General features: G+C 39.4%; 3 protein-coding genes across 5 annotated transcripts; 1 reads left to right on the forward strand and 2 right to left on the reverse strand.

Moving 5' to 3' along the window:
- Positions 1-2,718, reverse strand: LOC111837987 (sialidase-3). 2 transcript variants are annotated; one of them, XM_023800499.2, is made up of 4 exons: positions 2,428-2,718; positions 2,010-2,247; positions 1,141-1,397; positions 1-987 (listed from the first exon to the last, which is right to left on the reverse strand). In XM_023800499.2, exons 1-4 carry the CDS (start codon positions 2,475-2,477, stop codon positions 447-449), a joined length of 1,086 nt encoding a protein of 361 aa, XP_023656267.1. In that variant the 5' UTR covers positions 2,478-2,718; the 3' UTR covers positions 1-446. The 2 variants fall into 2 exon arrangements, with proteins under 2 accessions (XP_023656267.1, XP_023656265.1); XM_023800497.2 differs by having other exon boundaries at positions 1-1,397; positions 2,428-2,717.
- Positions 2,719-3,167: 449 nt separating this feature from the next.
- On the reverse strand, positions 3,168-6,647 carry LOC111837989 (signal peptidase complex subunit 2). The gene is made up of 5 exons (XM_072702409.1): positions 6,518-6,647; positions 5,534-5,617; positions 5,240-5,404; positions 4,724-4,854; positions 3,168-4,561 (listed from the first exon to the last, which is right to left on the reverse strand). The coding sequence occupies exons 1-5, from the start codon at positions 6,554-6,556 to the stop codon at positions 4,375-4,377; spliced, it is 606 nt and encodes a 201-aa protein (XP_072558510.1). The 5' UTR covers positions 6,557-6,647; the 3' UTR covers positions 3,168-4,374.
- On the forward strand, positions 5,611-14,595 carry xrra1 (X-ray radiation resistance associated 1). Of its 2 annotated transcripts, XM_023800492.2 has the most exons (19): positions 5,611-6,782; positions 6,918-7,087; positions 7,485-7,660; positions 7,746-7,817; positions 8,022-8,094; positions 8,182-8,279; positions 8,404-8,552; positions 9,084-9,188; positions 10,013-10,152; positions 10,274-10,326; positions 10,466-10,519; positions 10,599-10,692; positions 11,550-11,668; positions 11,877-12,173; positions 12,485-12,617; positions 12,703-12,815; positions 12,919-13,024; positions 13,105-13,229; positions 14,204-14,591. In XM_023800492.2, exons 2-19 carry the CDS (start codon positions 6,994-6,996, stop codon positions 14,243-14,245), a joined length of 2,043 nt encoding a protein of 680 aa, XP_023656260.1. In that variant the 5' UTR covers positions 5,611-6,782; positions 6,918-6,993; the 3' UTR covers positions 14,246-14,591. The 2 variants fall into 2 exon arrangements, with proteins under 2 accessions (XP_023656260.1, XP_023656261.1); XM_023800493.2 differs by lacking the exons at positions 5,611-6,782; positions 6,918-7,087 and having other exon boundaries at positions 7,534-7,660; positions 7,769-7,817; positions 14,204-14,595.
- Positions 14,596-14,648: the final 53 nt, after the last annotated feature.

The following is a 14,648-nucleotide window of genomic DNA, read 5'->3' on the forward strand; positions in this document are numbered from 1 at the left end:
TGGTGCTGCATGTTTGTTTTAATGTGTTTTTTCAATTTCTAGTTTTTACAGAAAAATATTATGAAAACGTTTCCAGTGAGTGCACTCAAACTGGTACAGTACATTATAGCTTAAAATACAGTGATCTGGTATCCTGTCCTATTACTTCCAAGTTGCATAATATTCATAACACAGCAAAGCCAATTAACTTTGTAGTTTATCCAGTATTTCACTAATAATTCTGCTTGTGGACCCTAAAAGTTAAACTAGACACATCCAAACATACATATACATACATTTATCCTGGTCAGGGTCAAGTGGGCATAAAATTACTGAAATCCTTAAAAGCCATGATCCATAGGTTAGTTATACCTGTAGGTTAGTTATACCTGTAGGTTAGTTATACCTGTAGGTTAGTTGTTATACCTGTAGGTTAGTTATACCTGTAGGTTAGTTATACCTGTAGGTTAGTTATCAGTTGCCTCCAACACATCATGAAGTGGGAAACTTACGAAAGCAATCTGCTCATTCTCATGCTTCTGGCCACATTCTAGCAAACAGGCAAATAATCCCAAATCTGCACAGTAGGTCAAGTCAGAGTAAGCACTGGGGCCAGGACAGATGATCCAGGGCTTCTGCCAGTCAGACGGGCAAAGTGGCTTCCTGTTCACATACACACCCAAGTCCTTTCTCTTCTTGCAGTTGGTGGGGTGAGAAAACAGCAGCCATGTCTGCATATCGCCGCCTTGGTCCGTGTTCGGTGCAGGGAACCCAATCACGCTACCTTGACACCCGTGGTGCTGTTCCACAAGTGCCCGTGCCGAATTGCACCTGTCAAAGTCAGCCCTGTCGCTCTCTCCAACAGCCTCCACTCTGTGACCCTTTGAACTGCGGGCATTACAATACACATGGCTATTGGCGCTGCCATCAATGATCTCGGCGACTTCACACTCTGCAGAGTTCTTCTTCACAGGCTTGCTGATATGCCAAGTCTCACCTCTGTCTTCACTGTAGAAATAAAAGGCATGTGGCCTTATATATTTTGGGCAAGGATAGCAGCAGCACTTGCAGTGGATGTAGTAAACGTACGCAGGCACAATCAATTTGCCGCTACTCAGAAGCTGTAGGCCGTGTCCTGGTCCAACAGCAAAAGTTGCCCACCTGTGAATCTGTCTTCCAATCACACTCTCTGTCAAGTCTGTTACTTTACTCCAGTTCTCCCCCTTGTCTGTGCTGGATATATAGCAGAGCCTGGCTGCATTTTTACCTCTGCATATCTGTTGGGTTTCTGATACATTCTTCGGAATGCAAATAAAAAAAAGGAAGAGAGTTTCCGATATTTTTTCACGTACTACGCAGGGGTTCATGGTGCGATGCTTCGGCAGGCTCGCTGAACTCAGTTCCCGAATGGATGACCACTGAAAAAACATTCCGCAGCATTAGGGTTACTCAAATTGCCCGGTATAACTCAATTTAACATACAAAAGTATGTACGTTTTTATTAATCGCAACAGGTTTTTATTTTTAAACGTGGAGCAAGAGAGGAAAAAAAGGATGTTATACTTTTTAGTTTGGCAGTTCTAGTTTGTCTTGGAGGTGTGATTTGTGCTGTGTGGTTGTTCAATAACGTTAGTATTAGATGAAAACTATTTTGATAACATAAACATCAGAGAACCATAAGGATAGAGGGCTGCCATTGCAGCACTCAGTTCAGTTCATGCCATGAAAATTTCACACTGTTCTATGTGCACGGGGGGTTTCCCTAATGATGAGGTCAGCGAGGTGAGTCTATTTTGCTGCGTAAGGGGGTTGCTACGAACTTTCTAGATATCCTTCCCGGCATGCTCTGCTTAATACCGGAGCGAGCGAGAGCGTGAAAGAATTAAAAAAAGGGAGGTTGTATTGGCTGGTTTGAATTATTGAGGAGGATACAATCTCCCCATAATTGACGCCTATGCTTACCCCCTTTTTAACAATGAATTTTAGTTGCTTACAATACATGCAATTTATAGGAAGAGACAGACCGTTACCTCTGCCGTTCCGTTTAAATGCAACTTCCCTTTTCGCATGACCAGGATTTCTGCGTCGGTGTCACATGGAGTGGACCGCTTTTCCGCAATGGCTAGGAGGATGCGCTCATCCCCGTCCTTTATGTAGGTCAGAGACGGGATCCTGTACGTCAGTCCGCCGGGCCGCTGCTGCTGGAAAAGCACCGTTTTCGCCGGAGGCGCTTTCGGTGTCGCGTCACCCATAACTTGGATGATATACCTAGAAGGGTCAGTAAATAAGATAGGTCTTTGTAGGCTACTTAATGTTAATATTCTGTAGAAAATAAAACACCGGGTTATAGTGTCTGCAGCGCGATTTTGCAAGCATTGCGTAAATTTGAATGTCTACAGCTAAATCAGCTGTGCAACCTAAAAAATAAATAATCGCTCATAAGCTTACCTTGACTGTTGCAAAGTTCTTAAATTTCTACCGGCACATATCTTTGCCATAAAAACAATATGGCCTGCTTTAATTCGTGCTTTGCCAGTTATGCTGCAAAGCAATCGCCTTCCGGGTAAATCTGAAGTCCCAAGTTCAGCAAACGTCTGTACGCTAGAATGCGACGGTAAATCACAAGTGCAATTTCGAGTCTGCTTTTCATTTAAGATGCATACCACGTATGCGTGTTTTTTTTTAAAGATTGCTGGGTATTATCTACAAGTCTCCCACTTTCTTATATGATATAAAGCGCCCATTCTGCAAAACTAAGAATCAAGTTAGTCGTATACAAGGGGGTAACTTTTGGTTGAGCATTGTGGGGCTTGAGGTCTAAACTCATTTTTGGAGTTCCAGGGGGTTGCATTTGCTGGTTTTGATTATTGGGGGGTACACCAACGCTGCAGATTGTTTTACATATAGCCAAAGAAATGTAGTATGTTTTTGAAAGCTTTGAAAGTCTACTTCCCTCCATCATATATTCAAAATTTGCTAGAATATTTAGTATTTGCTCATAACTTCAAATTTAAATGCGACAAATACGGTAAAGTGTAGTTTTAATACCACTTAATCGCAGTGTGCCGTTTGTCTAGCTGGTACGTGGCAAAAGCATCTGCTAATTATGTAAATAATTTGCATTTAATTCATTTTGGAGTGTTTTTAAATTCCACCACTGTACATATGCAAATACACTGCACACATAATAAGTCTGCATAAGTAATATTTATTTGAAATATACATCTGTTTGGCCACATTCCTTTTCACATGGATTTTGATTTGTCCTTTTTAAATCAAATGCCATGAGCTGCATTCAAAAGAACAGCAAAACACAGAATTGCTTAACAGCTAAAACAGTGCACCATTGCAGTAAACGAGACACATACGCTAAGTTCAGTATAACACCTTCTATGTGAAAAAGGAGTCAGCTACAAATGTGTCATATTAAGGCAAATTATGAGCTACATAATAGATGTAGCCAACTATGACACCATTACATTTAAACCGATTTCAAATTGGTTACAATCCTTCATTTTTGGTCCATCAAACCTTTTGACGTGTAAATAAAAATCCTAACTACAAAAAAATGGTAAACTGTGTTTGTATGCTCAACACTGGACTAAAAGTAGCAGCTTAAAAATAAAAACAATGTAACCCTCCAAATCTAAAATAATTTAACTGAGGCTTGTGCAAAGGAAAATCCCAATAAAAGGAAATTGAAATGTTTATAGGCCAAATTTCTTATTTTAAATGGCAACAAAAACAAAGCCTAACTCAAGAAAAGTGGCAAAGAGAGGACTCCAAAACGGTTATCTTATGCAGATTTGGAATTTATCGTAGCCTGAACACTGTTATATTCTTACAAACCTGCCACTGAAATGATCATTCTAGGGAAGTTGGGTGAGGCAGCATGAGTGTCTCCAATTGTCTACAGCAGTGTTTCCTGACCCAGTCCTCAGGGACCCCCAGACAGTCCACATATTTGCTTCCTCCTAGCTCCCAGCCAATCAAGAACCCTGAATACCTAGTATGGAACTATGGATGTGTTGGGAGCAGGGAGAGAGCAGAAACGTGGACCGGGAAACACTGGTCTACAGAATTCTCCTGCATGCACACAATGTCATTTAGTACATACTGCAGGCAGCCAATAGTACTTCACTCCAAATTATTCCACGACGCATCTCCCCATGAAACTGACTAGTAAGACGCCCAGCATAGAACCAGCACATGTACAGCAGACATTTGAAATCCCCTGCCTGACTCACCCGCCCCCTCGATGCAAAAGCGTACCACTTATGTTCCACTGTTACAGAAGTCCTGGAAGATAACACAACTTAGACTTGAACAGCAGACATGGATTCAGCCTATGCTCACAAATAGTAACACAAAGGGCTGAGTTATTCTGTGTGTTGTCTACTTGGATTTCTTGTCCACTGCCAGGGTGTCATGAAGTTTCGATACTCTCTTTTCAAACTGGTCCTTCACTAATGCCCCATTCTGATCGAAGAACTTGGCAATAGACTCTGTGAACTCCATCTCCCTTTTCCGACTGGTTTTCCCATCGGTAAAAGTGATTCTGAGTGTGTAGCTATCATCAAACCTGAGGAGCACCAAAAGAAATGTATTTTGAATGCACAGTCACACTGAATATCAACAGAAAGGTAATGTTTCTGCAAGTGTTCCTTTAAACTTCAACTGTAGTATTATTCAGGACTGTGAAATTGAACGTAAAAGGGAATCCCAGTGAAACCAGCAGTAGTACCTTTTTAGACTTGAAGAAATCTGCCAGACGTGGCCAGGGTCCATGCCTACTGGATCTTTCTGAATTGCAACTATAAAAGTATTTTTTTCCTTGTAAGATGTGTACAAGGTAAGAATACCCATCATTATGAAATATGTGAGAAAACAATTAAGGTAACAATAATTCTAAAAAGGAAATGGAAGACAACCACAATAGTCAAGTCCCACACTCCAATCACCGTCTAATATTGACCTAGTGTTTAGTGTCATAGAAGCAAGGGTAATCAGCGTTACAGTCATAGCACCATCCCCTTTTAGACTGCTGTGACATTAACCAGTCTCAAAAGGTATTATTCCTGTAAGATTTTCAAGAGTAAAAAAGGCCAGCAAAGACCCCACCTAGCTGAAAAAATGGATTACTGCATAATTAAAAAGATTAATAGATAATAAGATGAAGTGACAAACATTTTCAACATCAACTTTAGACGTACTAAAGCAGATATTGCACAATAGTTCCACAATTCAGTGAATAAAAAGGATATGATATCACACAGAATGCCAGGACAGGTTTTGACTCAGGGAAAGGGTGAAGATAGTCCCACACTAGTGCTACGATAGCGAAGAGACAGGACACTGTGCAAATGGCGAGCCGTCCGTCTATCAGGTTGAAGTTCTCTATGTAACCATATTTGTCCAAAAGAACCTGCAGTGGATAAATTAATTCAGGTTAAAAGACAGACCCATTTATTTACATGCTTTTGACCGAAATGAAAATGATCATGAGGTGGCACTGAAGCGGGACCTCATGACTGACTGAGAGAAAGTTATTTACCTTTTTAGCAGCATCATCAAGTGAATTCTTCACAGCAGCTCCGTCCCATTTATCTATCTTGACAGGCTTTTCATCAATTCTCCACTGAGAAGAGGTTGATCAAACGTGTGGGTTATTTATTTATGTGGCAGACAATTTTGTCCAACATTCAAGTGAGCGGCATAGAGCCGGGTTAACTGGAGTTAAGAGGCTTGCTCAAGGGCTCAATGGCAATATGATTACCCATCAGCCATGGGATTTTAACTCATGACCTTTCAGACATGTGCATGGATCCCAAACCTGCACAGGTACACTCATACTTTTCAGTATTTATTTGTTCCTCAGTGCTATAATGTTGCAAGCTTTGAATTGTTTAGAAATGTAAAAAAAATTAGCAATTTGGGGAAGTGAGTTTTTCCATACAGTATACAGATTTGTCTGAAAACACAGCTTTTTAATATTTTTTCATTAATACATTTTCAACTGACATAAACTTAAAAGCTTGTAACTTGTAACTTCTTTCATTCCATGAGATACATTAAGACATCCAACATAGAAATGCACACGCGCGCATTTTTTTTTAGCATTATTCTCTTAAGTTTACTTGTTTCTCACCTGATTATTAAACGTGACACGGATGAATAAAATGTTATATTTTAAAAGAAAAAGTAAAATGCAAACAGGAAACCGCAAAACACCATGTTTGCACAGAGCTCAACGTGTCTTGGGGAGATAAATACTAGTGCTCCAAAAGACGTATATAGGCATAGAAAATACGACCTCTGAGATCCTTAATTCCCCTATAAATGATAATTTTTACAATCGATTATTAATATGTTTAAAACCTCTATTCATACCGCTTGACGTGAAATTATAATAGAAGATGAGGTATGTCTTACAAGTATAACATAATGACTGTAAGCATGCTAGCAAATGTACCTTTAACGTGAAGTTTTCTAAACCAAGCACCCAAAAAAAAACAATAAATAAAGACAAACGTCTTACTTTGTCTAGCAAGCCAGTCCTCCCGTTCCTCGCCGCCATTATTCTTCCGTTTGCACGCGCTGTGACTACAGACACTGTGGTTGGCTTACGAGTGGCTGCGTAACAGCGCCTCTTCAGACGTGTCTGGGAATTGCATGCGCTCCAGTTTCACTTTGTGTTCGTAGCGTTGCTATGATACGTTACTTAGGCGCCGCGTTGTACTGTAACGAAGGTTGCTAACAAGTTCTTGGATTGTTCTTGGATTGGATTGATAAGAGAAAGAACGGTCGCTACCCAAATGGGACATTTTGTCAGCCCTTTCGGCGACTTCCCTGGACTGGCAATGATGTTATTATAATGAATTGAATTAATTTTAAATAAGACTTCCCTGGCATAATTATATTTCGTTTCTGTGTTTCAGATCATGCTAAATTTCACTGAGCAACACATACGATGAAGGGTCTGTGTAACCCAGCGTGACGCTACTACAATCAGCGATGGCCAAACTGGGACACTACAAACTGGACAACGGAGACCGTACCCCTTCCAGTATATTCCCTGTAAAACCTTTGTTTAAGCAGCGTAAAACAGGTATTTATTTTTCCACATTGCGCTACATCTAAGTCTATCCGGTATGCATGCAATCATTCATAAAAATGTTTGGTAACGCTTTACTTGAGGGGGCACACATAATACACACATAATACACTGTTATATAAAGTATCAATTAACCAGAAGCTGTGTTAGTTATGTTCTGATCCCATGTTCGTTCATCATTACTCATAACGGTTCATGTATTTCATGTAGTTACGATATTTGATCATGATAAATTGTACTTGAGTAGTATCCGAGATACCAAGTAAATTGTGGTCCCGCAAGTAAAGTGTTACCAAATGTTTTGTATATAATTGCATGTATAGGTTCGTTTTGTCTGTAGGGGTCTGTAGGCAGCCTTGACTTGGTGGATTTTCGTCCTTTTTATGAACAGGTCACTGGCTTGTGGCACAGAGGAGCTTGTTAGAGCATGAATATAGAAGATCACTGAAGAAAAAATCGCAGGGACTCTTGACAGCTGAGGAGCGTCTAGCTCTTTCAGACAGTACTGAATTATTGGGTTCCAGCAAAGTGGAAAATAGAGGCACTGTTTTAGATGGATATTTTCTTGTAAGCCACAGTAAACTATTATTTTAATACCTTTAATTAAATACAGTAAAATAATCACAATAATTTAATACAAATTGTTTTTCAGATGACATTACATTGTGTTGACAGGCCTTCTGAGCTGTGCTCTGTTGACATTAGTGGACAGAAACTATACTCGGTATGAACTAATTTTCTTTCTAACAAACTCAAGTCAGAAACTAATAAGCAGCTATGTTTTGGGAATAAAATGTACAGTAGCAAAACTGAACAGTAACAGATAACAATGTCTATGAAATAGTATATTATTATTATTCTGGGAAACAACGTATATACGTGCCATAGTGATAAATAATTTACTTTCCTATCTCTTGTCTTTAAACAGGTCAACCTAGAGAACGTGGAGGAATTTGACAATGTTGCTTATATCAATGCTTCTGACAATCGTTTGAACTTAGGTATAAATAAAAACTGAACATATTGTAGACAAAAGCATATAAATAACTTGAAAGATCACAAAACATTATGTTTTCTTATTGTTTCAGAAGCTTTCAGTGGGTTTCCAATCTTAAGGGAGCTGGAACTGTCACTAAACGGCCTACGTAACATAATTGTCAAAGATAGAGACTTTCCACATCTGGAGGTGATGATATGAAGTCTTTTGTGGTTGAAACCTGCAATTAATAATTAATGATGTTGCGTCCTATTCAACATCACTACTAAAACATCCTTGAACTAAAAAATATATATATATCTGTTTGTTACAGACGTTGGATCTCTCTTACAACAGCCTGTCAAGTGATGATATCTTGGGAATTAGTATGCTTCCTTGTCTAAAAATTCTTCATCTCACAGGGAATAAACTTCTGACTCTGCCAGACATCATGAGTGTTCCACACCAAGAGTCTTCTCATTTGTAAATATTGTTGTTTATTTAAAGTTAAATGTAGATGTTAGATTTACATATAGCTCAGTAATTCTGCAGTATGGTCATAGGCGACTCTAGGCTTTTCTCCCAAGGGGTACAAGATAAGACAGCCCAACCAGTCATTCATCAACATAAATAAATGAATTAAATTTTTTTTAATTCATTTGCAATAAACTATTATAACAAACACAAAGCGCATTTTCAAATACTGTATAGCATATTTGTTCAACTTAATACGTTCAAATAGTATTTTTATCTGACCAGTAGGGGGTGAAATTGCACCCCTGGCAAAATTGTCTATGATTACAGGAACTCTTTCTTTTCAAAACAAAATAAACAGACCACAGTTTCTCTACATTTATGTTTTGCAGTTATATATAAGTTATAATATTTGCTGTGTTTTGCGACATTACCATATAGAAATTGTGTGAATGGAAGAATTTCTTGGGTATGCATTGCAAAAAGTCCAAAGATGATCAAGAAACCTTTTTAGAGCTGACAGAAAATCTGCTTAAACAGGAAATCGGCACAAGATAGACGATTTTGTGCCCTTGAGGTTCTGATGTTAGATGACAACTGCCTGTCTTCTCCAAGAATCTTCACCAGCCTTGCCAATCTGAAAAGGTCAGTTTGCTCATTATTAAGAATATTTAGTTTTAATTAATCTAAATGAATAATTACAACCAAAAACTAAAAAGGACTAATAAATCTTGGAAAATCATAATCCATAGTGGCTAAGTGTCTAGTGTTTCCTCAAACTTCATGGGTTGAAGGGGGTCTAATCACCCACAGTGTGTGACTGTGTATGTACAGTATCCTGTGATGGACTGGCATCCCGTCCAGGGTGTCCCCTGTCTTGTGTCCTGTGATGGACTGGCATCCCGTCCAGGGTGTCCCCTGTCTTGTGTCCTGTGATGGACTGGCATCCCGTCCAGGGTGTCCCCTGTCTTGTGTCCTGTGATGGACTGGCATCCCGTCCAGGGTGTCCCCTGTCTTGTGTCCTGTGATGGACTGGCATCCCGTCCAGGGTGTCCCCTGTCTTGTGTCCTGTGATGGACTGGCATCCCGTCCAGGGTGTCCCCTGTCTTGTGTCCTGTGATGGACTGGCATCCTGTCCAGGGTGTCCCCTGTCTTGTGTCCTGTGATGGACTGGCATCCCGTCCAGGGTGTCCCTTGTCTTGTGTCCTGTGATGGATTGGCATCCCGTCCAGGGTGTCCCTTGTCTTGTGTCCTGTGATGGATTGGCATTCCGTCCAGGGTGTCCCTTGTCTTGTGTCCTGTGATGGACTGGCATCCTGTCCAGTCCCTACCATGACCCTACATTGGGTAAGAGGTTGGAAGAGAGATGGATGTAAAAACTAAATCCCAGATTAAAACCTTGAATGTGTTGTTTTATTGAAATTGGTACCCTTAAGTGATTTTTAAAAATTATTCCCTTATAACTGTAGGCTACGGCACTTAAACCTGCAGGGCAACAATATCAGCAAAGTACCTTACCTGCAGCAGATAGCAGACTTTGGGGTCATGGACTTTTTCACAAAGAAACATAGTAAACATCCTGCACAAGACAGAGCACCCAGCTTGAAAAGTGAGTCAGTGCAGAAAGCTGGTTTGTATTTCACGAGAGAGCACGATATAAACTAAATATAATTTATTTTGACATAGATTATACCCCTTGACACACAGTTCTTCTTTTTTCTCAAATATAGATTATTCTCATTTGAAGTTAATTCAACAAGAACATGGTGACAGCTGTACTGATGTAAGTCTTGGTGTATGATATCTCTCTGCAAGAGCCTTGATGAATACGCACACTTTACAATAGCTGTATTTTATGTGAGAGCAGATTTTCTGTCACCTGTGTATAAAATCCTCTGAGATCAACATGCTTGCTTCTACAGGAACTCCAAATACCGTTTCCAGAACTACAGCACCTGAACTTGGCTGACAACAAGGTTTGTCATGGGAATGCTGCTGTTTGGCTTTAAAAGATGTAACTTCTGTGCAATGACCGTATACATTTTTCAACTCCAGATTGCAGAGGAAGAAGCTCTGCTAGCTGTGGCCCTTTTCCCGTTGCTCAGTGAGCTGGTGATTCATTCAAATCCTCTTACCACACAAAGGAGTGGTATGGTCATAATCTACTTCATCTTTATTGGGATCCTCTTTCTCCTTCGACGTTTTAATGCAATGATTGCCTGTTTCTGAAGATTTATCCATACATTGGGGTATGTTATATATGTCCCTTGGTGGGGGCATGGTTGCTCAGTGGCATTTGCTTTAGTCTAGGGTTCCCCAGTTCAAGTCCTGGAGGGCCAGCCTGCAACGCAATTTGCAAAGGGGTAGCGTGTGGTTCAGTGGGCTAAGCCTGTGTGCCTGTAATCAGAAGGTTGTTGGTTCTAACCCAGCCTCTGTAGGTCCTTGTGTAAGGCCCTTAACCCCCAGCTCCCTGGGTGCTACTATGGCTGGCTGCCCTTCACAAAAAACTTACCTTACAAAGAGCAAGCATTAAAGCAATTTCCCCATTGGGACAATAAAGTGTTAATTATTATAAATTCCCCTGCTCAAAAACACCTTATTCAGCTCACCAGTCTCATGTCTCGAGGACGTTTTACTATTCTCCCTTTTTTGCATGGGTTTGCTCCAGTTTTCTTTTAAAGCCTGAAATCACAGGGTTTGGGGAATTGTCCTTGGGAATGAATGTGTGTCAGTGTGTGTACTAGTTATGACCAAAACTATTGCTCATGAACCATTTGCGATATTTTTTGACCCCACTAGATGGTGCTCTCAGTTTGCTTAGAGGCATGTTTTGAAACCTTTGTTGAACAGACAGCACCATCTAGTGGGGTCAGAAAATACAGGAAATGACTCATGAAGCCTACCCAGCAGTATACAAGCATCCTTTCCAGGTTGGTGCTTCTGCTTGCTGGAGAGGCTCCAGGTTGGCTTGTCAGTGTTGCTAAAACTTGTTCCTCTGCATTGAAGGTGACCCCCCGATTCTAACAAGCATTCTTCAGGACCATCTGGGCATTCAAATAGAGCGCAAGAAGACGGAAATCCCAATGAAATCACGTACTATGGTCTCAGTCAATCCAAAACGAAAGGTATTAAATGCTAGCAAGGCATTTGTGTCTAAAAAAAAAAAAAAAGATATGGCAACGTTCCGATGTTTAAATGACCTGTCAGCACTGACCTTGATACTCAAAGAAAAGCACAATATTTAAAAAAGATGTAACTACTATGCAACATATATTTACTGCGTCCCATATTTTATCTGAGATGTCTTGCTATATTCATTTTTTTGATTATCAGATAACCACAAAAATCCCAAAGGTCCCAAAATTGCCTTTATACCTCGAGGCTCCCAGTAATCCGTCTCCACATGACATTGTGTCAGTTGTTGAAAAAAAAACCAAAGACGCATTCGAGAAGAGTGCTTTCCCCCGAGAATGTTTGCCACTGCAGTCCTCAAAGCATCAGGAAGACACTTCTCAAAGTGAAGGCACAGTGAATCCAGCGGGTGACCACATGCTGGAAACTTCAGATCAGACACCCAGAGCTCCGCCAAATGTGGAAGACAAAGATGGAAAAGCATTCTTTATGACACAGGTTTATACAGTTCCAGAGAACTATATATTTATATATAAACAATATACACTCAATACTCCAAGGATGTTAGAAATTTTTATAGATGAAACATCACACTAACCCTTTACTCAGTACTCAATTGGAGTACCTTTGATGGTGATTGTAGCTTTGACTCTTCGTGTGCGTGTGTGTCTGTTTGTGTGTGTACAACATGTAACTAAAGAATACTAAAATACACCTTTACAAAACTACTCAGCATTAATTTTTCAGTACTCATATTTAAATTTTTCTGCCTGAAAATTATCACCAAGTCCGTTGTTTTCTTGTGGCAGGTGGATGATGAACCTATGCAGCACATGTTAGAGGTGAATCAACCAAAACATGAACATACACTTCCAGAGCAATTCAGAGGCTATGAAATGCTCTTTGATGCAAAACCCGACCCTGATATGATTCAGCCAAGAGGTGAGGAAAAAATATGCATATACTGAATAAATCAATGAAGCCACATAATGCATGTTTGTATGACGACATTTATTTGTTACTACAGGAATTCAACAGACTACCAGAGCCTTGGAACAGGCTCTCAGGAATCTTCATGTAAACAGAGATACCAGTGTGGATGACAACCACCTTCCAAAGCCAAACAGAGAAAATAAAAAGGTGAAACATATTGGTGTCACTTATTGTAACCATAAAAACTAGATGGGAATGCATTCCTAGCCCTCACAAGTTTAAAAGTAAAACATCCCATTTTACTTCACAGGTTGCAAAACCACTAGAAGCAAACACAAGACTGATAAAAAAAGACAGGGTTGAAGATTTCCTAATTATGATGAAAGACAGAAAAACGACACAGGAAGTCCAATTGGGTAGTTAAATTTTTTTTATTGACTTAGTATTTAAAGAAAATAAGTAAAGTATTATGCATCACCTATTCTTTTTTTCACAGACGAAGTTCTTAAAGGGAAGAACGTCAACAAGAAAGAATATGAAGAGGCTCTGTCGTTATTGCAGGACATAAAGGGGAAATATAGGAGTGTTTACATGAAAGCGATGGAGCAGGCAAATCAGGAGGTACAGTCAGGAGAAAGCACCATAGCAAAAGATTAAAATATATATTCCAATATATACATATGAAATTGACGACAGGTCTTATTAAAAAAAAAAAAACTTGCGCACAGAAACTACAACAATACAAATATCCTAAGTCAATGTCAATGAATTGCATATATAATTTCTTTCCACTGTAGCAAATAGAATATTTAGCATAAACAGGCTATTGGAATAAATTAAAATTATTATTTTGATTCACCAACTGGAGAAATAATTGTATGTCACTGGAACAGAAAGTGAAATCTGTCTAAATGTGTTGTATTTAAGAATGACTACTAATTGGGTTTGATGTGCGGCTTGATGAGTTATGACAGTGTGTCTGTCACCAGAAGGTTGCTGGTTCGGAGCCAGTGGTTAACAGGACGATTTCACCATTGGGCCCCTGAGGGAGGTCCTTAAGCCCAAATTATTCCAAGGACTGACCTCCTTTCACTTTGCATAAAAGCATCTGCTAAATGAACATATGTAACAATGATTATGTTATATTGATGAAATTGAACAAAAGAATTATTGAATTTCTGGCAGAGAAGAGCATTCCATTCATTCACGTCTTCATCTCCATGTTGCACTGGTTCCTAAACATACCTTGAGGCACGACACTGGTTCCAGGCAAAGCGACATTAATTTCATGCTGTCACGTATAAGCAGTTATGGGAAAAACACAGATTAAAGAGAATTCAGTAACAGTCTGTGAAGACTACAGTTCATAATTTTGCAGGGTTTACTGACTGTTTGCTGTCTATAAAATTGTTCTACCATTTGGTCAACTGCTGTTGTTTTAAATGTGTTCTATAAATAAAACTGACTTGACTTGATGGTTTGCTTTAAAATATCAGAACCTAGCCATTTATAAACATATTGTTGTGTATAAGATTGGCAATATTAATCTAAATGTATTATAAAATGTTCTTCCTCAACTCGTTGTTCCTTTGTAGCTGCATGTCCCGTTCCTTCTACAATGCATCATTCCGGTGTGAATTTTGAAATCTGTTATTTTTCCCTGCTTTGCACATTTTAAGAAGAGACGATGCATCCCTGCTAATGATAGGCAAAATGACGCCTCATCAACCATTTACGGGATTTTCTTTTACCTCAAGTTGTGGTTGAGTGGACTGAAAAGAATGGCAGCACACAGCAGGGTATTACATCCTGATAACTAGCTAAAAATAAGTTGCAAAACGGTAGCAAAAACAGTTACAATAGCAGACATACATTCGTAGCATTAATTATTTTTGTCAGAAATTAATCTAGTTATTATCCCCTTTTTATTTTATTTTCATTTTAATGTGCTAAGTAATTCCCCAGTTAATGTTGAACGATTTATGTTTTTTTTCGTTTTGCTGCACTTGAAAGTTGTGTATTTTCCTGTAGGAGGCGCGC

The sequence above is a fragment of the Paramormyrops kingsleyae genome, chromosome 18, assembly GCF_048594095.1.
Source record: "Paramormyrops kingsleyae isolate MSU_618 chromosome 18, PKINGS_0.4, whole genome shotgun sequence".
Classification (NCBI taxonomy): Eukaryota; Metazoa; Chordata; class Actinopteri; order Osteoglossiformes; family Mormyridae; genus Paramormyrops; species Paramormyrops kingsleyae.